General features: G+C 40.2%; 1 protein-coding gene across 1 annotated transcript; it reads left to right on the top strand.

The window, feature by feature from the left end:
* Window positions 1–8,984: 8,984 nt before the first annotated feature.
* On the top strand, window positions 8,985–10,824 carry LOC137024022 (ladderlectin-like). The gene is made up of 6 exons (XM_067391176.1): window positions 8,985–8,998; window positions 9,135–9,213; window positions 9,458–9,552; window positions 9,938–10,063; window positions 10,347–10,455; window positions 10,605–10,824. Exons 2-6 carry the CDS (start codon window positions 9,153–9,155, stop codon window positions 10,670–10,672), a joined length of 459 nt encoding a protein of 152 aa, XP_067247277.1. The 5' UTR covers window positions 8,985–8,998; window positions 9,135–9,152; the 3' UTR covers window positions 10,673–10,824.
* The last annotated feature ends 13,765 nt before the right edge of the window (window positions 10,825–24,589 follow it).

Consider the following 24,589-nt stretch of genomic DNA (forward strand, 5'->3'; position numbering starts at 1 on the left):
TTTGAAGAAATGGTCTCTGATCTCTTGTCAGGTGTTCTCCAAACTCATCAGGTGTCATAGAAGAAGACTCGGAGCTGTTCTCTTGGCAAAAGGAGGTTGCAAAAAGTGTTGAATAAAAGGGTGCTAAAAATTGTGGGCAACGTGTTTTGGAGAAAAACATTTATTTCTTAATGTTATTTTTCTCCCACTTTCAATTCTTTTCCTTCAATGAAAGGTTAGATTTTTGCTAATTTTATGAATTCAAGATCAAAAGGATAAACAATGCAGATTTATTTTTAGAATCATCTTTGATCATATTTATGAAGGGGGCTAATAATTCTGGCCACAACTGTAGCTTACTGCTTTAAATACAAACAGGCTTAACAAGGTGACAAGATAACAAGCTAACAAAGGGGGTGTGGTCCAATGAGTGTCCATGGAAAATAACAGGTAAGCAGAGTGGCAGGGAAACATGAGGTGCACAAACAGTGGAGACACAGGGAACACAGACAATATCTCACAATTATATAACTCATCAAATCACACCACTTAATGATGATGGCAAAAAATTTCTGGACTGAGCAGTTCATCATAGAAGGCAAGAAACATTGCGTGGTCACACTTTTTGCAAATATTTTAAAAAGTCTTTAAATATTTACATTAACAATATTATCCCCGTAATAAGTCATTATCATAGATAATATCTAGTGTAAATATGGATTTGTTGGTCTTCCCGTGAACACCTTTTCTCAGTTTCCTTGCATTGTTCAAAAAAGACAGTTTTTAGATTATATCATTTTATCATATTTTCATATTTACATTATAATTTATCATGACTATTTATCTCTCACCTGGCTCCAGGATCAATGAAATAGCCTCCTGTTATGTGAAGTAGTCTATTGAATGTGGACATGACAGTGTAAAATGTAGCTGACCTTTAGCTTCTTAAATTTAGCTTGATGCATATTTATCTGGTTAAATTTGCTCCAAGCAGAAAGCATTTTTTCAAAACTTATTAACACAAAATGTATTTTATTCTAAGAAGAGTGCCTGTTATCCATTATTTTTTGTTCTTACCGGCAATACTTTCCTTGTTAAAAAACTCAGCATATGCTGGTAAGTTAGGTTTTGAAGCTGGTATGCTGGTCTTAAGCTGATCCTGTGCTGGTCCATGCTGGTCCTAAAATGGAATTAACTGCATGCTGTGCTGGTCAGCATGGACCAGCTTCAAAACCTACTTTACCAGCATATGCTGTTTTTTTTCAACAGGGTTTGGAAAGGAGACCTCAGAACAATTTTGTGTGTATGGTGTAAATCTGTGTTGAAACTAATTGTATTGCTGCTCATTTTGGCCAGATCACTCCTGTGAAAGAGATTTTTAACCTCAGTGAGTCTTTCCTGGTTAAATAAAGGATAAAAATAAATAAATAAAAACTCTGGAAACAGAACAAAAAATACTGTTGTTCCTCAAATGAACTGAACTGAAAAACAATTTGTTTGCTAAATTGGAGAAATCGCATTCTGGGAGCAAAGAATTATTTTTTTATGTTTTCATGCTAATGTTTCAGCGCACTGGAAGGGAAAGACCTGATAGAGTTTAATTTTGTTATATTTGATGTTTAAGAGGGTTTTTTTTGTTATGTTGACGTTTTTGTGATTACATTGTGCTGAAGAGTAGACAACATGAAGGTAAACTCTATAGCGCAGTCAATGCTTAAAGAGTCAGTGACAAGTAACATCTTACTTGTTCATTAAATACAGTATATGTGCTAAATAGGGCCCCCCAAATTTGGAATCGTTTCGCTTTAAAAACAATTTTCTAAAACTGGGTGCAATGTGCAGTTTTTCCTGTGGTGGTATAGTGATGAAAAGCGTAATTAAGTGTGCCTTTTAAGCTCCGTGAAGAAGAAATTGCTCTGACCAAAGCAGAATAGCATGAAGGGCCCTATTTTAATGATCTAAGTGCATGGTCTAAAGTGCACGGCGCAAGTGCACTTAGGGCGTGTCCGAATCTAAAGCGACTTTTGCTAGTTTAACAATGGGAAAAATGGTCGTGCACCCCATGCATGGTCTAAAAGGGTTGTCCCTATTCTCTTAATGAGTAATGGGTGTGTTTTAGGCATAACATGCAATAAACCAAGCAAAGAAAAAAATCTTTTTCTCATTTTTAATCGATTCTCATTTTTACGAACTGATATAGATTCTTAAATCCCAAGAATCGATTAGTCTAGTCTGTTTTCAGTTGATGAATGAGCAGAATATGTAGCATCTCCCATCCAATAAATCGCAATAATCTTTGTACTTTGCTACTTTTGATATGAAGCTGTGGAATTACAAATTTAAGAATCTGTTTAAGATATGCGGATCCTACATCCTGACCATTTGGCAGGACAAGCTCAAGATACAGTGGTGCCTTTGTCTCTATGATAATGTAAAGGTATGGGCGATACTGTCAGACTGATTGGGTTAGCACCTATGCATTTGAATGCTTTGATCTTCCTACTGGAAGTCAAACTATGTGTGAACGTTTACATAGTCTTAGTTCTTGTGACCAGCTACTATTTATAATATTTGGGGTACTATTCTCTACACAGTTGGGGGTAATTTCCTGTATTGTCTTTAGATGCTTTTGTTTTAGTGGTCACTTCTAAGGCTGTGTGTAAGGGCAACACCTTTAAGGACTGCCCACTGAATGCCTATAAAACATCATGTGTACACTGCCTTAGTTAGATTTTGGATGACCACAGCGACACACAGCGTGTTACTCAATAAAGAGTCATTTCTGCTTAAAGATATCCCAAAGTCTCCTGGTCTATGCTTCTGAGATTTCCAACAAAGCAATGTCTCAGATTTCAAATGATGTCCATCTTATTATGAAATTAAAGAAATAAACAATCGCTATAGCACCTCAGTTAAAGAGAAGCAGCAGCACGAGCACATGTGAACATCCTCTCCTCCGCTTTAATACCAGTTACAGCCCGAAATAAACATGAATGAACATCTGAAGTTATGTTAAAATATACAGTACAACATTTTATTTATCATATCATATATTTCATACAGATTACATAAACACAGAATTTTTGTTTTTGATTTGACTTAAACGATTTAAAACCTGATATTTCAACGTTTCTTTAGACATAAGTCTAATTTTTTGTGATTAGTATTCACTAAGTTACAGTTCATTTTCTGAGATCTATCAGATTGGACTTCATTCAGAGGGAGACGAGAGATCATACATCATGTTAGTTTTCTTTATTTTTCAAAAAGCACAACATTTTGTTTTTACTCTGAGTGTACACAAATAAAAGAAGATATTCAACAGATTAAAATGGTGTATAACTCTTGTAAGAATTGAACATATCTAAAGATATTTTAAAATGAACAAAGACATTTGACACCGCAAACAACCCGGTGGCAAAGAGAACAGGTTTTGCAGTTCCTGTCAGAAAATAGGCCATACAGAGGACAAATGCTGGTCACTGGGTAGGGGTAGACCTCCACCTTATTTTCAGGAAAATAGGAAACCACATTCTAAGAGCAAATATCAACGCTCAATTGCAGGTAAAACTCTAAGTGAGTTAACTGCATTGTTCATGCAAGGCCTCCAGCTATTGACTTCACTTGCTAGTGGATTAGCAGCCCAATAGCAATGATCCTGTTTGCATTTCCAAATCTGTAATTGTGCTAAACACATTGTGCACATAGAACACACATTTAAGTTGTTTGTGATACTATATGTACACATAGACTAGCTGAGTTTATTCTTTAAAACACACGATTGCTTTACTGTAAGTGTTGGATTAAACACTTAGGTTAAGGTTATAGATGTTATCCATTCTAGGCCATGTATCTTGTGTTAATTAGAATAATAAGTGTAGTACTGGAATTGTATAGCAATTTCTAGTTGCATGTGTGACTATGTTGAATTTATGTCTCCTAAATGGAAAACTCAGCTATTTTCCATATAGCTAGAGAAAAACCGTGTACAGGAGCACAGCATTGCCATGTGGCTACAATGTGATTCACAATTGCAATTAACAATGAAAATGCTTTCCTCACAACAGGATTCAGTAACTCTGAACTTTGCATTTATCATGCTCTTTAACAAAAGCATTGGTGTTAAAGGTTTTTGAGCCGGATCACAACTCATACTCACATTTTCAAGCTGGCTCCCTGTTACAACAGGACCAAATTTGCAACACAATTGTAAAACTCCCTCACTTTTGTTTGGAGCATGATTGAATTTACACATAGCCACAGCTAAATGCAGCCACATAGATTTGATCTTCACTCACAGTCAAATCTACATCTACATATGCCTCACAAAATGTATGCATACAGTATTATTTAATGACAGTGAACAAAGACATTTGCTTTACTGTTTCAACCCCCTCTCTCTTGCTACAAGGGCCATTTGGAAGGCACAAAGATGCTGATAGTGATCAAGCCCTGTAGGCCAAGATGTGTGTACATCGGGGGTCTACAAATGGTCACACCTTTAGTACAGTGGGGGAAGTTTTAATCTTCTGATTGGTCAGTTTGAATGTCTCACATTTGAGTTTTGGTCACATGGTCAGGGAAGGGATAAAAGAAGATTGTAACTGTTGCTCTGGTCTCTTTTATACTCTGCTCTTCTTTCTTGGATTCTTGGATCTTGGGCACTCTCTTGCCCTCTTTCTCTTTCTTTCTCTCAGGCAACTTTTTACATTCATGCTGGGTACGATTAATGGTATATGATTTTATCATCTCATACATCTATTTTGTCATTATTTTAAGTGTAACCATAGTCAGATATTGTCATTAAATCCAAATTACAAATGATGTGCTAGCTGTTACGTCCACCGTCTCGTCCAGGTTGTTTGACTGTCACGTGTTCCTTTGTGTTTTGCTCCCGCCACTCATTATTCACCATGGACACTGATTTCATCCCCAGCTGTTTCTGGTTTGTGTGTGTACTTAAGTTCCTCCCTGTCTTCAGTCCAGTGTCCGGTATTGTTGTATGTTACCAGTGTTTCTATGTATCCTGACTCCTATATGTGATTAAACTACGTTATTGCTTCTTATCCTGCCTTCCTCGTCCTTGATAGTACACCACCGTAACAGAATACCGGACCCAACACTGAAAATGGATTTCGGCGGCATGTTCACGCTTGTTGCAAGGAATAACCCCGATTTTTGTTCGTTCACCAAGGAATTTATCTGTGTTGCACTCGCCTGCCCCTACGACGACGACACCCTGAAGTCGTTGTTCTGGATCGGGGCCAACTACCATCATCCTGTGGACCTCCCAGACACCCCCGGACTCAGCTGGATGGAACATATCCTCAGGTGTCTGGAGAGTGTTCGTCCCCGATCCAGAGCACAGCCAGACCCAGAGCCCGTATCTTCCCCACGGACCGCGGAGCACTTGTGCGAGCCCCCCGCAGACGGAGAGTTACCACCGGCAGCTAAAGGTCAGCCAGATCCCGAGACCCCGAGGACAGAGGTGACCTGCGCCCAGGAAGTGGAACTCCACCAGACGTCTGACCAGGGGTGTGAGCCCACGACATCTGCGGACGAGGGAGAATCGACTACGGAGAGGGAGGACTGGCTGATTGACTTCAGCGATGAGTCTACGCCCACCCAAACCCACCCGTCATGTTTACCTTCGTCATCTAACAGAGACATTACTATGGACTGTGTTTTATTTACAGATTCCCTATCGACGCTGTCAACACCTCGCTCAGCCAGTCCTCCTACTACATCACTGCTGGATGTCATCTGCCCTGCGCCGTCTCCGGGGAACCCCTGTGTAGTAGAGCCGCAGGTCACACTCCAACCAGCAGCACGTAGGCCAGAGGTTCCGGTGGCTTCGCCTCCAGCTGCCGTCCTCGTCGCTCCATCTTGGCCCGTCGACCTGCCGGCTCCGTCCAGGCTCCTCCCAGCTACGGTTCCGCCGGAGACCCTCCGACTGACGGCTCCTCCGACCTCCCTCGTCCGGCCGGCTCCCCCTTGGTCAGTCGTCCCTCCTCTTCCGCCACGGACTTTCGAGACGTCGAGTACTCTCCGTCCCTCCACCCCTTCGGCTACAGAGGGCTCCTCCTTCCCCTCGGAGTCGCCTCTGTCCTCGGTCGAGCCGACGTCACCGCAGCCCTCGGGATCTCCAGCTACACCTCCGCTGATCGTCGCCTGTACATCACCGCAGTCTCCTAAACCAGCGACGTCGCGGGAGTTCGCCAGCTCTCCGTCTGCGCACCAGAATCCACCTGCCGAGTCTCCGTCGGTCATCCCCCAGATGCCTTCAGTCCGCCCGTCAGCATCTGGACTCCGCCCTCCATCTACCCGGCCGTGGACTGTCGGATCTGGGGAGCTCTGGGTCTGTGCCAGCGGTCATCCACCCACGCCGCCAGGGGATCGTCGTCTTCCCTCCATCACTCCATCACCTTCACTCCGCCCACCTCCAGAGCCCCCTCCGGCCACCCCTGTGATGTTCCTCCACGGCGCGAGGACGCGCCTTGCCGGAGGGGGGAGCTACTGTTACGTCCACCGTCTCGTCCAGGTTGTTTGACTGTCACGTGTTCCTTTGTGTTTTGCTCCCGCCACTCATTATTCACCATGGACACTGATTTCATCCCCAGCTGTTTCTGGTTTGTGTGTGTACTTAAGTTCCTCCCTGTCTTCAGTCCAGTGTCCGGTATTGTTGTATGTTACCAGTGTTTCTATGTATCCTGACTCCTATATGTGATTAAACTACGTTATTGCTTCTTATCCTGCCTTCCTCGTCCTTGATAGTACACCACCGTAACACTAGCTAGTTTTGATTTAGTATTAACATTAATGTGCTCCCTATTGCAATACAATATTGTCACACTATAGCAACGCTCTCCCACATATTTTGCAATTGTAACTGCGCTTATTTCCATCGAAGTTGCAGTGGGTGGTAATAGACAAGAAATGTACAGTTTTCTAACATCTTACTGATAAAGTTTCTTTAGTCGCTCGGCAAACCTTACAGTCTGAACCGCTGTAGGAGTTGTACCCTTACACTCTTATATAATTGTATAATTGTATGTTCAACATTGACAGAGTATTTTGAGTCTCTTTCACACTGGTAAGACAAAAACCGCAGTGGTATTGCCCGCGATACCTCCGATTCGAGGGAGTTAAGAGTAAAAGGTGTTTTACTGAGTACATGGCCTGTTGGTTCGTGTGGGATGTTCTATTATGACTCCTAGAACTTTTAGTGGCCACTAGCTGATGCCATGTGTCATCGAGTTGTAGGCCCTCTGGGCCTCCTTGGAGATCATGTTGGAGTATGATTGTGCTCCTCTCACTTAGAGAGTAAAACGTGTTTTACTGAGTACAATGCTGAGTGGCTGTCATCTCAGGTTGAGTTTATTTAGTTAACCTTACAGTTGTTCGGTTTTCTATGTTTGCTAACTTTAGTTTGGTACACTGCCACGAGCTGATGCTACGTGTCTGTTTGGAGTTGTAGACCTGTCTTTGGGTCTCCTGCAGGAAATGACTCCTCCTGCTTTGTGAGTAAAAGGTTTTTTACTGTTGGTTTATGGCTTGGGATCAAATTAATGTTCTTTTTTTTTCCTAGAACAGATATTAGAATGAATTAGAAATACACATTAGGAATTTATAAATGGCCTGTTCACAAAAAAAGTTTTGGATGTTTCTTAAAGTTTTTACTGAAGGAAATGACTATAATTTATAATTTACATACATATGACTATAATTTATAATTTACGATACATATCGTTTCAAAGCAGCTTTACAGAGAATGCATGTCAACATTACAATTTAGAGAATGCAGTTAGCAAAAAATGTAATAATTTAGGCAATTAATTTACAATCACTGTTAACAGTTTAACTGAAGGTAGAAGCAATGAGCTCCTGGAAATAATGAATTACATGTTAACAATAATTAGGATATATAGAAATTTGGGAATGTGCAATGGGTGTCCCGAGGTAAAACAGAAAGCAAATGGAGAATGATTAGCGTATCTGCTGTTCATAACATTAAGTAAAGATAATCATGTGCAATTGATCTGACATGAGATGCATTATGTGAATGCTTGGCTAAAGAGATGAGTCTTTAATCTAGATTTAAACTGGGTGAGCAAGTCTGAGCCCCGAACATTATCAGGAAGGCTATTCCAGAGTTTCGGAGCCAAATGTGAAAACGCTCTCCCTCCTTTAGTGGACTTAACTATCCTAGGTACAACCAGAAGTCCAGAGTTTTGTGATCTTAAAGAGCGTGAAGGTTTGTAGGGCGATAGAAGATTGGTTAAGTACACAGGAGCTAAACCATTTAGAGCCTTATAGGTCATTAGCAATACTTTATAATCCGTATCGATTATAAAGTATTGCTAATGATGAACTTAATGGGTAACCAGTGAATTGATGATAAAATTGGTGTTATACGATCATATTTTCTTTAACTGGTAAGAACTCTAGCAGCTGCATTTTGGACTAATTGTAGCTTGTTTATTGAGGAAACAGGACAACCAGCTAATAATGCATTACAGTAATCTAGTCGAGACGTCATGAAGGCATGAACTAACTTTTCTGCATCAGAAATGGATAACATATTTTGTATCTTAGCAATGTTTCTGAGGTGGAAGAGGCTGTTTTTGTAACATATGAAATATGATTTTCAAAGGACAAGTTGCTGTCTAATATAACACCCAGGTCTTTAACTGTCGAGGATGGAGTAACAGTACATCCTTCTAAATGCAGATTGTTATGTCTTTTATGACTATTTACCTTAACACTTAATTATAAATATTTAAAATACTTAAACATTTAGCTAAACTAACATTTATTTTACTTGCTCATCTTACCCCATTATCCTTAATTAGGATTTTATTTCCTGTGTACATAAATTGTAAATATCAAACAATCACATGTCATCCTCGTGACTATAAACTCACACGCACTTGACGTTAAGTAAAGTATAAAAGCAGAGCTGTTTCTGGAACTTGACAAAATCTTCCTCTGAGATTCTACAGGAGACAACCAAACCAAGGTGAGTTTTGGGAACAAAAACCTACTGAATAACATTTCTAATATATCTTTGTTCTTTGTCTTTAAAATACACAGAGAATCCACAGTGTGCAGTATATGAGTGCAGACTTGCTTATTTCCTGCTTATTCATTTTTAGGTTCATTTCAGGGTCATCATGGCAGTGCTGAGAAGTCTAATGCTTCTTTTCGTCATCTTCTCCATGGGGAATGCAGAAGGTAACCAAAACATTTAATTGTAAAAACCCTTTCTATTCCATGTTAAAACCATTTTGGAAATGAGCAATATTCCATTTACTAATATTTACATGATTAATGAGGGATTTACAGTGTCAAAGTACACTTAATTTAGGCACAAAATCACACAAACATAAAATAAACTACATAAAATAATAATGAAAAAATAAAAACATACTTTGCTGTGAATATTACGAATGCCCTAACATTTATGTACTGGATGCAGTTGATTTAGTCATAAAATGCCCCGCTGGATGGTCAAGTTTTGGACTCCGGTGCTTCAAGTACTTCTCTCAGTCGGTTAACTGGATCACAGCAGAGGTAATGTGTTAAGTTACAACAATATTTGGTCAAACTTTACATTAGGTGTCTTTCACTACATCTAGATAAATCAATAAATCAATAAGGTACAATGTACTTGTGTTGATGTTGTATTGCAAATCACTTGTGCTGCTATTGAGGTGGATACAGGCAAGGTTAGGGACAGTTATGGTGATATGAGTAGGTTTAAGGGTGGGTTAAGGTGTAAAGAAAGGTCAACAGTGTAATCATTGATCTAATTACAGATGTAATAACATACAGATACATCTGCAAATAATCAAACAGACTTTGTTTAAAAATGACTAAAATGTTGTTTAAAAAGTCACTTATGCTTTATGCTAAAAAGATTAAATTTGTATTGACAATATACAATCTTTCTCTTTAGAGAAACTGCCAAGGTCTTGGTGCGAATCTCGCATCTGTGCATAATAAACTGGAAAATGAGTTTCTGCTGGGTCTTTTGACTACTTCTTCCTCACGTGCTTGGATTGGTGTTCATGATGGTGAACAAGTAAGTTAAATTCTGTGTGCTAATGAGATCCATTTATTTCTAGACTGGAATTTCAGTTTCACTTGTTGTTTTTTAAAGGTCCGTTTAACACATTCTGTTAACTATAAGTAATGTTGTGTCTACATGTCTACTAACTTAGTTGAGAATTAGTAGACTGGAATTTCTGCTCTAAACAATAAATGTAAATGTTCTAATGAAGATGGATTAAATCTGAAATGAATTAGCTCCGTACTGAAGTCTGAGTACAGCAGTGCACTCTTGTAAGCATGCATTTGCTCTTTAGGAAGGACAGTGGACGTGGACTGATGGAACTGTGAATGACTTTACCAACTGGTGCGCTGGAGAACCTAACAATGCGGGTATTGAGAACTGTGTGGAGATCAACATGTCCAGTAAGAATGCAGTCTGGTTTTTGAATACTTCACATTATAATTTACAATATTATAATTTAATATCATACAGTAACATGTTATGGCTTATTTGGATTTCACAAAGTGCCTATAATGATCAGAATAACTTACTTCATTTTTCCACCCTACAGCTAACCGTTGCTGGAACGACTGGGGCTGTTCAGGCCAATTGGGCTATATTTGTGTTACAGATGCTTGAGATCATATGCAGGCATGCTGCTCCACAGTTACATTGATTTTACACTTTCTGATCTTTACAAAAAAAATGATATTTTAAAATTAAACTTCATGTGAATCTTTTCTAAACTTTAATCTCTTCTGAAACACTCCTCTAAAAAATAAAAGCATTAATAAAGCAAATCATGTGTGTTGTGGAGTTAAATCAAATTAATATATAAAAATAAGAATATTGTGTCACATGGTTTGAGGATATGGTTATTAGAATGATATTAAATGACATAATCATCATGGGAGGAGTTTAAGGAAGCTGCACACAGCTGCTTCATCATTGACAAACACTAGAAGACATTTGCACGTTTGTTTCCTTATCACTCTCATCCAGCGCTCTTTTTGTTTTCTGTCTTATAAAATATCCCATTACTATTTTGGTGTGAGAAACCGAATTATGAACAATTTCTATACCTGTTTGATCGATCAGGTCAATAGTGATTCATTCACTATTATGGCATTGCTAGTTCTGAATCTAAACAGCTGATAGAAACCAAACAGAACATGACTGCTGAAATATTATAGGAGAAAATTATTCTCATGCCAAAATAGGGCAATCTCCAACATCAGGGAAGGTTTTCTTTCATCATCTCAGCTGAGTCTGGAACCGCATACTTCCCTACTATATAGCAGGCAAAAAGCAGTAAGCGAACGGTCCAATAACCAGTCCATCGTGAATGTGTTAGTCTTTCTGTGCTCCGAATTCACAATGCTTGGACAGCTCATACAATTGTAAGACTGGTGCCGGACAGTCTGGACCAAGAAAGGACTTCTCTCTGAGAAAACAAAGGAAAATATAGCTGCAAGCAGCAATTCGGGGCCAAGCCCCAGAAGGGGCAGTAGCGCAATACGGAGCAGGAAGAGCAAAAACAGCAGAAATTGAATGTACATGCAAAACAGCTGGTTCAGAAGGACAGGTGGAAATGAAATGAATATCAATAGAAGTTCAGATGAGAATGAACACGGAATGAACTAAAAAACACTTGTATCTCATTCAAGAGGAATAAAGATTAGTACAATGCTTATTTGGATAAAAAAGGAATCAAAATGACTCATTACACACAATTGTATAAAGGCACCCCACACAGGATTCAAACCCACGACCTCCGGGTCCAATGTTCATTTCTCATCTCATTGCACCACTGTGCAGGTGAATGCTGACACAACTGCCAAAGTTCATTAGTTCATGTAAAAATGAACTCAAAATAAATTTCTTATAAAACTGCAATATAAAAACGCAATACAGAGCAGGAAGAGGAAAAACAGCAGAAAATGAACAAAAATGAAACAGCTGGTTCAGAATTACAGCGGGAATGAACTCAGAATGTACATAAGCTTAGATGAAAATGAACACAGCATGAAACATTTCATTTATTTCTAATCCAAGAGGCAGTAAAGGAATCAAAACACACTATTTCATAAAACCGCTCCACCTGGGATTCGAACCAACTATCTATGGGTACAGGGCTCTTTAGGTAACTGGCTTTACACATTGAGCTACTTGAGGATGCACATTCAACAGGCTGTGGAAGAGAACTTTTAGTGTAACAAAGAATTCACAAAAAAAGCATTTCTTAACATGCTAACCATATTAGCATGCTAAGCTAACTTCATGCTAATGAAGCTCATGGTTAACTTGATAACTGAAGAGCCACATTAAAGAGAATGACAACTGGTTAGCATGCTAAGCAATTAGCATGCTAAGCTAACTAGCATAAGACAACAAACACAAGCAAGGTCACATTCAGAGACAAATATCTCGGGAATGGTAGCGAATATCAAAAATCCGTTCAGTCATTTCTGTGTGGCTCTGTCCAAAGTTCATCTGAGCTGATTTTGGACAAAATTTACCAAAATTTGTAGGAGTAGCAGCGAAAAAACTGTTTTTCATTTACTTCAATATGGCAGACAGTTACATTTAAGGAAAATGACAAATGATACATTGTCGGAATCGGCATAAGCCAGGGAATAAAATGACATAAAGCATACACATTTTGGAAAGTGTTTTCAAAAGTTATAAGCATTTTTGCAATAATCCTTACATCTGTGGAACAGTAGGTGGCGCTGTGCTGAAACTTCTCAGGTACCTTCAGGACCTTATAAAGGCCATATGTACTAATTTTTGTGAAGATATGTCAAATTGTTTAAAAGATATTGCAATTTATGACAAAATTCAAAATGGCGGACACGTGATTCATCTATTATTGACATATTCAGATTCGACGGATTCGGCATGATCAAAGGAATCTATAGACACCAAGATCTTGATTTTCTGGCAAACTGTTAAAAAGTTATTGGCCAAAATAGCCATTTTTCATATCTCATGACCTGTAGGTGGCGCTGTTCCCAAGTTTGGGATAGACCCTCAGACCATGGTGCTGAGGAAGCGTACCAATTTTTGTTTCGATTGCTCAAAGTTTGGCCAAGATACAGCCTCTATACTAATTTCGGGTCGACCTCGTTAACTTCATGACATCATAACTTTTGAACAAAGATGAATAAAAAAATCTGTTCAGTCATTTCTGTGCGGCTCAGTCCAAAGATCATCCGATCAAAGTTTGGACAAAATTGGACACAATTTGAAGGAGGAGTAGCGAAAAAACGGAATACTGTACTTTTCAAAATGGCTGCTACTGTAATGGGCGGAGACTTAACGTACAATGTTGAATAGCATCAGCATGAAGAGACAAATCAGATGTACTAAATTACTATTTTCTAGAGCAAATGGTTCAAATGTTATAACCTTTAGAATGTTGAATTTTTGAACTGTTGGTGGCGCTATAGAGTTGGTTCTAGAGACTCCAAATTTGGTCCAATAACTACAACTGTGCCAAATTTCATCATTTTCTCATGTTCCCTTGATAGGGCTGATATAGACTCCCGTTCGGGAGGAAGAATAATAATAAAAGAGAAAACGTACAATTACAATAGGGGCTAGGCCCCTAATTAACATTTGAACTTTCTCTTGCAAAATTAGCATCCCCATCTGACTCGATCACACCTCAGCATTGCCTTAATCTACATTGCCTTTCCATCAACCCCTCTTCCCACATCTCTTCTGCCCTACAAAGCAAAAAGGCAGTAACTGCATTTTTGGTCAAAAATTAGTTATTGTCATTTTCATGACATTCAAGGCATCCTTTGTTATGTGACAAAACATCTTATCTGAAATGTGTGTCGTTTTGGAGAAAAACGGTAGTTGTTTGTACAGTAACTGCAAAAAGCCCTTGTGAAACAAAGCATAAGTACAGTAACATCCATTACTGTATTCTTGTTATGTTTTACCTAACAAAAAATAACCGTGTTGCTGCGCAGTGAAGTTACTGTTTCCATGGTGAACACACACAGCTGATTTCGCGGCATCCTCGCGAGTCGCGGGACGGTTTTTACATTTGCGATTTCACCCTTCTAACTTCACACACATTTTGTTTGAGATGGCACAAAGCCGAGGAAAGAAAATGGTCGAACTGGCGTTGAAAAGAAAATACCCGGAGAATGGTAAGTAACAGTGACAGATTAAACATTAAGAGGCTCGGCTATCACAATATAAGCACTTGTCAGCTGCCAGGGCGGGACTTCCTCTCAGAGGTCCATTCAGATAGCATTATGCTAATTAACAGGCGATGTTTTAAATAGCTTTGCTTACCTGCGTTGTTGTCCAGCAGGAGAATATAACTGTCCATAAACACAGCTATCAGTGTAACGTGACAGGTGTTCAACTTAAAACACACTCTCTTCACAGCCGCTGTTTAAAGACTATGTCCGCTGTTTAGAGCAGTTAGCGAGTTGTGAGCAAAACTGACATCTTTCTCTTTAGTAAGCATCCATGCTTTCAACAAAAAACAAACTTCCGCAGGTATTTATGCCCCCTCCCTCTCCCCCCTTAGCTCTCAGACTCAAACACATTGGTTCCTGTTCCTAAGCATTTATTTATTGCACGGCTTCTTCTTCTGAATATAAAATTATATGTTTAATTTGGATTCCCCTAAATTATATTAAAATGTTGTCCCTCTGCATGACTGCAAGCTTCTATGTTTTATCCTATTATTGTATGCCTAATGTAAATATGAAGCCAGGATGAGTTTCTGTGTGTTGGCTTTATTTTTATTTTCATTGAGGGTGCAAAATTATTAATTTATTATTGTGTTAGCCTAATTCATGCATTATTTTGTCATATATATATATATATATATATATATATATATAAAATCTGTAATCTATATACAATCTATTATTAAATGTATGTTTACTAATTTGAAATATCTGTCCCATGTATTCATTTCATTCAGTACTTTTATAAACCTCCTAAAACAGATACTGCACCGTATAAAATCAACTTGTTTATCTTAATTATCATCCTAAGAGTTTAAAAAAGCCTTAGAAACACTTAGACACAATTATTTTGTTTTGCTCTGTTGAATTGGAGTTTAACTTGCCTATATTGCTCCAAAGAAAAGTTTTTTTGGAGTGCTTTAACATTAATGTGATTTGTAGGTATAGCAAATACTACATTACAGATACAGAAACACCCCCAGACACACATTAATCTAATACTCACAAATAATAATGTGGTCCTAAAATAAATGGTCCCCATTTGGACCTTGATACAGCTTAGCAATGTGAGACTTTAAGCAGCCGTTTCAGCACCAGAACAGCTTCCGGGTGGAAAATATTGACCTAAAATGGTCAAATTAGTTTGGGTTTGGTATATCCATGTTCAGGAAAACAAATGGTTCCAATTATTTCAAATACAGTGTATCTAAGACACCCATAGCCCAAGTTGTGGCAAAATAGTTTTTGGAGAATCTGTAGTTACTGCCTTTTTTCTTGGTATGGTGTCATGTTTTTGGTAAGTAATACAAAGCAATAATACAGTAACTGCAAAATAGGGGTAAAATATCAAATTAAATATGAGGATTGATATGTACAAAGAATAAGCTAATATAAAGTAACATAACAGCAACATGTCCAATAATCTACCTACAACTACTTAGGCTGGATGACAGGATAACTTTTAAGTCATTTTTCTCAGTTCTGCACTCTGCGTAGTTACTGCCTTTTTGCTTTGTAGGGCAGTCTTCTATCTACATGCAGAGATGACCTGAAATTCACCCAAAATCTATGGTTTAATGTGAAGTTATCACACAACATTATACATGTTTGGCATCATTTGGAATGTTTCAGTGCGACCAAAGATGTTAAGCATGTTGTGAACAAGAAGAAGAATGAGGACATGAATGAAAGCATCTAGAAAAGGAGTTAAAGGGGGATATACGAGAGGCTACAATGGTATACAAATTAAAGCTGGTAAGGGCTTTTAAAAGTAATAATACAAAACCGTTATGGCGCACCATGAAGGGCAAGTCTCGATTGACACAAATAGCATTAGTTTATGTATTTGATGATAATTAGATAAAAAATTCTCCAGGAAATGATAGGCTGGCTTATTCAAACTGCTACCCAGGCTCAATGCACAGGGCAAAAAAAGTGAACTCAAGTATGGAATGAAGTGACCCAGACACAGTGGTTGAAACAAGCCAATGTTTTATTCAATCTCTTTCATGGGTCTACGTGGTCTGATGGCTTTCAGAGCCAGCTTCCTCGAGGTAGAACTGCTGGGCAGTACGGAAATCTTGGCACATGGAATGACTGCGGTGCTCTGTCTGGTCGCTCTGTAGTCAGGCGTGGGCCTGCGGGGAAATGGAAAAACAGTGTTTGAGCATGCCAGGTACACTGTGGGCTACACATTGCTATTATGGGGTGTACTCACGTGTGTCACCTTAGGAGTCCAAAGTTCACATTCCCGTCAAAGCCCAATGCACGCCTGGTGGCTCTGAAATTGCTCAGCAAGTTGTTATAGGGGCCTCCCTGTGGGGAGCAGAAGCAACAGTCAGAAACGATGTCCAGCCAAAGAAGCGTCACCGAGATGACACTGTGCCCATCCCGTGTTCAGGCTGTCATCTGCACCTCCTGGGTGGTCATGTTGTTCAGAATGTCGATGACCACTGATGATGGCAAGGTAGCCCGCGATTGTGCCCTGGGCCTTGAGCACTCCACGGTACTCTGTGGATCCCTGCAGATGCTCAAGCACCGTGGGCACCTTCCTCTCAAGCTGTAGTTTGTACTACCAAAAGATTGTGAGTTTTTGTATTTTGTATTTATTTGTATTATTTTTAAACCTTATTACAGGCTGTAGCAAGGTTACCAGATCAGGGAAGGAGGAGGCGGGAACCAGCGACCATTTCAACACACTTTAATAAAAATATAAAATAAACAAACACAAAACGAATAGTAAAATGTCGCCAGTCAAAGTCCAGGCCTGGTCCTCCCTGGTCCTTCTCTGTTGTCGCTCCTCCTTTTATGCTTCCAGAGCTCTTCTGTGAGAGATACGAGACCGGTGCAGCGTGCATGTGATGCTCCTTAGCAATCATACCACCGGCGTCATGTCATTCTCTCACAGCTCTTGCCCCACCCTGTGTATCACATACCCCCATCGCCACTCGCAGGCCACGGGTACTCCAGAGACTGCGCTCTACTCCTCCCAGGGAACCGTCTCAGAGGCCGCAGCACCTGGGGGTAAGGACAGATGAGACAAGAGAAAAGGAGACGGAAGCACAAGGAGCGACAAAGACGATAGTAATGGACGGTTGGTGGACAGCTCAATCCTCCTCCGCTCCCCGGCGGACTGCAGCGTGTCCCTCGTTCTCTGTTCCTCCCCTTCAAATTATTTTGTAATAGATTTTAAATTGACCATTGTCTAAATATGGGGTAAGTGACCTGCATGAAATGAATGATGTTGAAGGGGAAGGTGTGCATTGTGTGGGAAGTCCTCCATAAATTCTTCTAGGTCTTCACTGGATGGAAAGAGTGTGGTGGAGGACTCTGTTGGTGAGGATGGTGCAATTACAATGACAGGTAAGTCACACTGTATGGTGTGAGGTTAGATTATGGTTTCTGTGTGTGTTATATTGTTCTGATGCTTACATGTGGTAGATCAAGCAGTGAATCTATTATTGTGTGAGTTGTATCAGGAACGTTAATTACAGATTTAATGAATTTATTCCCATTTTGGACATTTCTGTTTATGTCTGTTTGTGTTTTAATGTGTCATGTGTGTAGTGGATTATACATGATTTGTAAAATATATTTTTCACTGCATACTTTTGGACGTGGATAGTGGCATGTCTAGAATATGGTGTGTTTGAGTGGACAAATATGCAGCACATTAACTTTTGCACCTATTATGTCGGCAGTGAGGTTCTGGGAAGTTGTTGTGTTGTACTGGGCATGTTTCTTCATGACAAGTGAGTTTACTATCTTTTGTCACCGAGAGAAATGTTGTTCCTTGAAATTTGCAATTCGAAAGATTGGTGAATGAATTAATGGTAACATTTAAGTCCTTGGTTTATACAATATACATGCAGCTTGAAGGTGGATGTACAGTAAAGTTTAAACAAGTTTAGCAGTTGCATACTCATTTGTATGCGGTGTTTATTTTCAAGATCTCAGTTATGGTCAGATGTTGTGCATAATGGTATTAGCCATACTGCAGGTGGACTGGACTCCTATTTTAGGAAAAAATCCAAATGAATAAGATCAATAAATGTCAGCTTGTCCACATGTATCCTGACCATTTTAAAGGTGATTATAGTTTTTACCACATTACCCACATGTGTTGCCTATTCTCAATGGGAAAGTGCCCAAGCAACATCGCTCTGCAAATTTGCTCCAAAAATTGCCCCATGTATTATCACTTTTACGGATTTGGAACTACATGAATCTTGCAGTTTAATATTGGTGAAGGTGTAGTTATACACTCAAAATGGAAGAAGATACAAGGACAGCTTGTTAGTGAAAGAGCTGGCAGTGTGCATTTGGGGAACAAGCACACTGGCCAACCGAAGCCTGGAGGGAAAAAGTTGCCCCACCACAAAATCAGATCCTAGGCCACCTCTGACACCTCACAAATTCAGAACACTAAAAAGCTGTGTGCAAGCTGTCTGTGAAGTTGAACACACCTGCCTCCGCTGCACGTGAAAGGTTATTTAGCATCACAGGACTAGTCTTCAGAACAAAAAGAGCAAGACTGAATTCTTGTGATTTAAAAAACAATTTCTGTTGAAGATGAACAGCAAATGTTTCAGTTCCAAGTAATGACTTGGTTTTACTGTAGATAAGAAAGGTGGGACAGACAGATATAATTTTCTGGTAATATATCTACTTTTACTCAAGTGTGGCTTTCATCTACCACTCATTTTTAAACACAAAGAAGAACATAACCACCTTGATCTCCCACCAGTCCTAGAGACAGATATTAGAATTGTTAGTGTAAGCTGGGGGTGGACGATTATTTCTAGTTACAAAAACATTTCTGAGAGAGTGTCATGTAACTCTGATAGCATGGATGTAATTTGATTAACCTATTCACAAGTTACCTACGCCCCATGAGGCCTTGCATCAAAAGTCGGAGTATCTTTAATTTTAATAATGAGCAATTTTAAAAAAATCAGAAGCAGAAATGATGTCAACTATTTGCTTTTAATAAGTAGTTTGGCCATTACAATATACAGTAGTTTTATTCACCATCTCATCTCAAATAATGATAAATAAATTTAAAACAATTCCCCCCACTGTAATAAATCAAATGGTTTGGCCAAAACATCATAGTGTTTCATTCAACATTTCTTTCAGATTAATTTACAAAAAAGCTGAGTAACACAGAGTTAAAGTTTTAGCACTGTAACAGTTCAAATGAAAACACCACAGTTAAATAAAATATGGAACCATTACATTGTGCTCTGCTAACATATTAAAGAACAGTCTTTAGTTTAAGTCAAGTCAAGTCACCCTTATTTATATAGCGCTTTCTACAATGCAGATTGTGTCAAAGCAGCTTTACATAATTGGTATATAATTTTTCCTTTTAAAGAATAGTGTCAATGCAGGCAGATCAAAAGCACTGTTGAATAAATGTCAAGGATACTGTTGAATATCAAATGTCAAGTCAAATTAAATTAAATTAGGGCTGCACGATTAATCGTATTTTATCACGATAACGATATTTGCGTCTCTCGATTGATTTTAAATAAACGTCACGATATTGCCCGCTCTATGAAAATGAACATAATTTGGAAATATTGGAAGTAATATTCGGAATTTCGCTGTTTTATCTTTTGAATTTTCTAAAGGTTTTACCAGTTTTCATAATGTTGATCAGCTAGAAATATTTTTTCTTTGCTTTACGAATTTGCCGGGCAATTTGAATCTGGTTTGTCTTATTGCAAACGAATTGTGTTGCTTTAAAATCTAATGTGAATACATATTACAAAGTGCTCACCAAAACCATGTTTTGTATTGATTTACCATCTAACAAAGTTATCATAGTTGGTTAAATTTAAGTCTTTGTGCCACCTAAAGGCCTTTTGGGTGAAGTGTAGGTTGGTAAAGAACTTGCAAAATAGCCATAGTTACATTACTGTTTTGATAGAATAAACATGATGTCACGATCACGGTGGCTCCTGTCAGTTTCTGGACTACACTTCCCACAATCCTCCCTGCCAATCACATGCATTCACTCCACCAATCACCTGTTGCCACATACAGCCATGCACACTCCACACTAATCACCACACCCAGCTGATACACATTACCTGGACTATAAAGGACTCACACACACACCACCTCACCGCAAAGTCTTGATTCCTTGTGACAATTCTGAGTGTTTCCTTGTATCCTGTCTGCCTGTGTTTGATCTTGCCTGTTCCTGGTTATTGACCCGTTGCTGCCTGTCCTGACCCTTGTCTTGTATACTGTTCCTGTGAATGATATCTGCCTGTCCTGACCATTGCCTGTTCCCTGATTACGACTCTGCCTGTTCCTTGCTGTTCCTGTCTGATCCTGATTGACCCTGCCTGATCCTGATTGACCCTGCCTGTACGACTACGATATTCTTAATAAAGCTTGCAAATGGATCTCCGCCTCAGTCCTGCTTTGTTACAGAAGACTTCGCCACAACAAAGATCCAGCAGCTTTCCCGCAAAACATTTACACGGTATGGACATTACTCAATTATTATTGTGGAGTTCGCAGGGCACGCGATCGTTAGAGGAATATGTGCAGGAGTATCTGGACATTGCTTACCTCTCTGATCTACCGGACTGTGCTTTGATTGACTTCTTCTGTGATGGCGTCAACAAACCTCTCCAGGATAATCTAAGACGAGAGGGACCGCGTCCATCACTCAGCAGCTTTATGGACTTTGCTTTGTTGTCTGTTGGTTCTCTGTTTATTGTGGGGGTCGTAGAGGAATGTGACACCATGGTAGATCATGTAATGGCTGCCGCGCCAAGGAACACGCACAAGATGGTGGCCGTTACAACAACAACAGTTCATTTCAGAGCCACGTCACGCCTTCGCTGATCGCACAGAGCATCGTCCGGTCTCCGCTGATCGCCTAGAGCAACGTCACGTCTCTGGATCAGTCAGAAAGCAGCTAGGATTGCGTTCCAGTGTGGCTGATCCACCGCTGATTTCAGCGCGAGCGGCTGGTATTCCCAAGCATCAGCCAGCCGTTTCGCACTCAAGCCAGCCGGCCGCTTCGCACTCAAGCCAGTCGGCTGCTTCGCACTCAAGCCCGGCGGCCGCTTTGCACTCATCCAGTCGGCGTCTTCGCTCTCAAGCCCGGTGGCCGCTTCGCACTCAAGGCAGCCGGCCGCTTTGCACTCAAGGCAGCCGGCCGCTTTGCACTCAAGCCCGACGGTCGCTTTGCACTCAACCCCGGCGGTCGCTTTGCACTCAACCCCGGCGGTCGCTTCGCACTCAAGCCCGCCGGCCACTTCGCTCTCAACTTCGTCTGTTTCAAAGCTTTCAAGTTGCAAAACCTTGACACATTTCCTTTTGCACAGAGAGCCATTTCTGGTGCATATAGGAGCCTGACATGTACACATACAATTTCTGTAGCAAAGAAAAGAAGGTTTCAGACTCAGGCACTGATTTTGTTGAGTCAACGAGAACAAGGTTAAGACACTGTGCGTCAGAGTCCTGCACGGGTCCATTTTTGGATACCCGCCCCCGCCCGTACCCGCAAAGTTCAGCACCAGATCCGACCCGTCACCCGTGATAATATCAAAATTAAATCCGCACCCGCCCAGACCCATTAGTATTTGGCCAGTTACCCGACCCGTGCCCGCGATAAATCACACATGCTAAAATCATTCCAATTTAAAGTGCTTTATTCTTAACTTTTAAAAAATTCTTAAAAGTTAATTTCGTTTTGTATTAATTGTATCTTAATTTTAATCAATATTTCATCAACCAATTGCCTGTATTCAATAAATAGGAAGTAAATATAGCAGACAACAGATGATCACGACACGGATGCGCCGGGGAGAACTGGAGCTTGTATCATAAATGAAGTAAAACTCAGCGTATAAGGTAGCCTACTTGCCTCACAGACCTGAGGAATATATCTTTATTGGAATGTCTACTTTTAAACAGCAATTCAAAATGAAAGAAAACAGACTGCTTATGTAATCCGAATGAAATGTGCATTTCACTACTGCGAAGATCGCGAGTCAGCATCTTCAACTTCATCTTTGCAGCCACTGACACAGAAATGTTTATTAATAAACAATTAACATGTCTCCTTGCTATATACATAATCATAATCATTAATTTTTTGCCGGTTCTTTGTGACAGCTTTTAGGTGCTTTATTGGCAGCGCAACCCTTACATGTTAGCCGGTACATGAACTCATCATGACCGCATCAGCACAGAAAACATGGAGATGCAACGCTTGCTCCAACTAGACTATGAGAAGCATCAACAACAGTCGCACTGTCGCAGTGGTGGTGACGTGATGGGTCAAATGTCATATCGTTGTTGCCTATAATGGTAATTTAGACATACAAATATTGCGCATATTTTTCATCCGCGCTACTACCCGCAAGGAGTTAATTATCCGCCCGCATCCCCGCCCGTGAATTTTAGGAATGTCAAAATCCACCCGTTTTACCCACTTTTATGCGGGTACCCGCGGATACCCGACCCGTTGCAGGACTCTGCTGTGCGTTGCAGTGCACATAAAAAGCGTGATTTGTTTTAGCTTTAATCCTTCCTGCAACTCCAGAGTGTCTACCTGACATGACTGAGGCCCCATCGTAACCTTGCCCCACTAGATTTGACCTGTACTCAAGTCCATACGTCTCAAGGCATTGTATTATTTTTTTGAGTGAGTCCCTCTGCATCAAGCTCAGTAGCTTGCTTGAAATCAAGGAAGCTTTCATGGACTGCACCATTAGAATAGTACCTAAGTACTAAAGACAGTTCCTCTTTCTTTTTTAAATCCCTTGTTTCATCTACAATGATGGAAAAATATTTGTTTTCCTTGACTTCACTGATGATGCTTTCCCGTACCATATCTGACAGACATTCATCATGAGAATTTCATTTTGTATGGTGTTACTTGTGTATTTTGCATACCCACAGCTTTTAATTTCTTGTCAATTAGTGGACTATGCTTAGCAATCAAATCCATAATGCCTAAAAAGTTTCCTTTTTTTGTAGATGCATCGATCTCAAGGTGTCCCCTTTGTGAAATTTTTTGCATTGCAGTAAACAAAAGTACCTCATCAACTGTTTTAATGTAGGTACGATTTTGTTTGACTACTTCTTGGAGTTTCTTATCGAGGGCATTTAACATTGAAGTGTCTGTCAAGATTCTTTTTTTGTGTTCATTCCATGCTATCATGGCATTAACATGATTTTCAGATTTTTCATGTCCCCTGAAACCTCCATCTTTATACATTGCCTTCTTCCACTTAGAATAGCCCAGTGATGATGTGAATGAAATCTCTTGAATACCAGGGAGAGAAAAGTGTCGACATGGAAAATAATATGCAGAGTCTCGGCTTACAGAATACTCCAGCTATTGGTGTTGTGTGTACCACATTTTGTTGAAAGCTCTTTTCCGGTCGCCCTTCATGGTTCGAGGGAACACCTTCAAGTGTGGCTGTGTTGGTCCTGCTGCCCGAGACTGTGCAAATAAGAGAATGGTCTTCTTATAGCGATGACTAGCCTACCAGGGGTCCTCAATCAATTTAAACAATGAGTAATAATTAAAATAATTAACAGTGCAGAAGGTGTAGTTTGTCAATTAAAATCAACCTAGAATACATACAATTGATTCTGCAAATTAAGTTTGAATGAAAGTTAGTTACATAACGTCTCGGTTACATAGGTAACCCTCGTTCCCTGAAGGAGGGAACGGAGATGTACGTCGGACAGACCGAATAGGAATCTCGCTAGAGAGGCCAATCTACATCGAGTGTAACTAAAACGAGCCAATGCACATTGGCATGCAATCATATGCATCAGCTGCTCGCCTCGCAGCGCGGGTATATGATGAGCAGCAGGTGCGGTGCATCTTCAGGTTTTCGCTGAGGAGCCGAACCCAGCAGGTGGCAGCATCAGCAGGACAACGCCTGTGGCGACGGGACGTACGTCTCCGTTCCCTCCTTCAGGGAACGAGGGTTACCTATGTAACCGAGACGTTCCCATTCAGTCGGTCACGTTCGACGTACGTCGGACAGACCGACGAATAGGAATCCCTACCAAAGCGCCACAGGAGCTGCCCTCTTCCAGCGCTCTGTCGTGAGCCACCTGAACCCCCTTGCCAAAGGATGGTGGGACCAGGCTCACACAGAGAGGGTCGATCACTGTTGTTCCCAAAACCCACTCAGTGCGACAACTGGATAAATCTGGGAAAGCGTAGCCTTACATGCGATAAGGAACGCTGCGGAAGCCATATCCTTCCCCGAAGGAGTTATATGGATAAGTACATATGGACTAACCTTGTAGGTTGTACAACATATGGAAGAACTGGGGTGAC

This window comes from Chanodichthys erythropterus, chromosome 8, assembly GCF_024489055.1.
Source record: "Chanodichthys erythropterus isolate Z2021 chromosome 8, ASM2448905v1, whole genome shotgun sequence".
Taxonomy (NCBI): Eukaryota; Metazoa; Chordata; class Actinopteri; order Cypriniformes; family Xenocyprididae; genus Chanodichthys; species Chanodichthys erythropterus.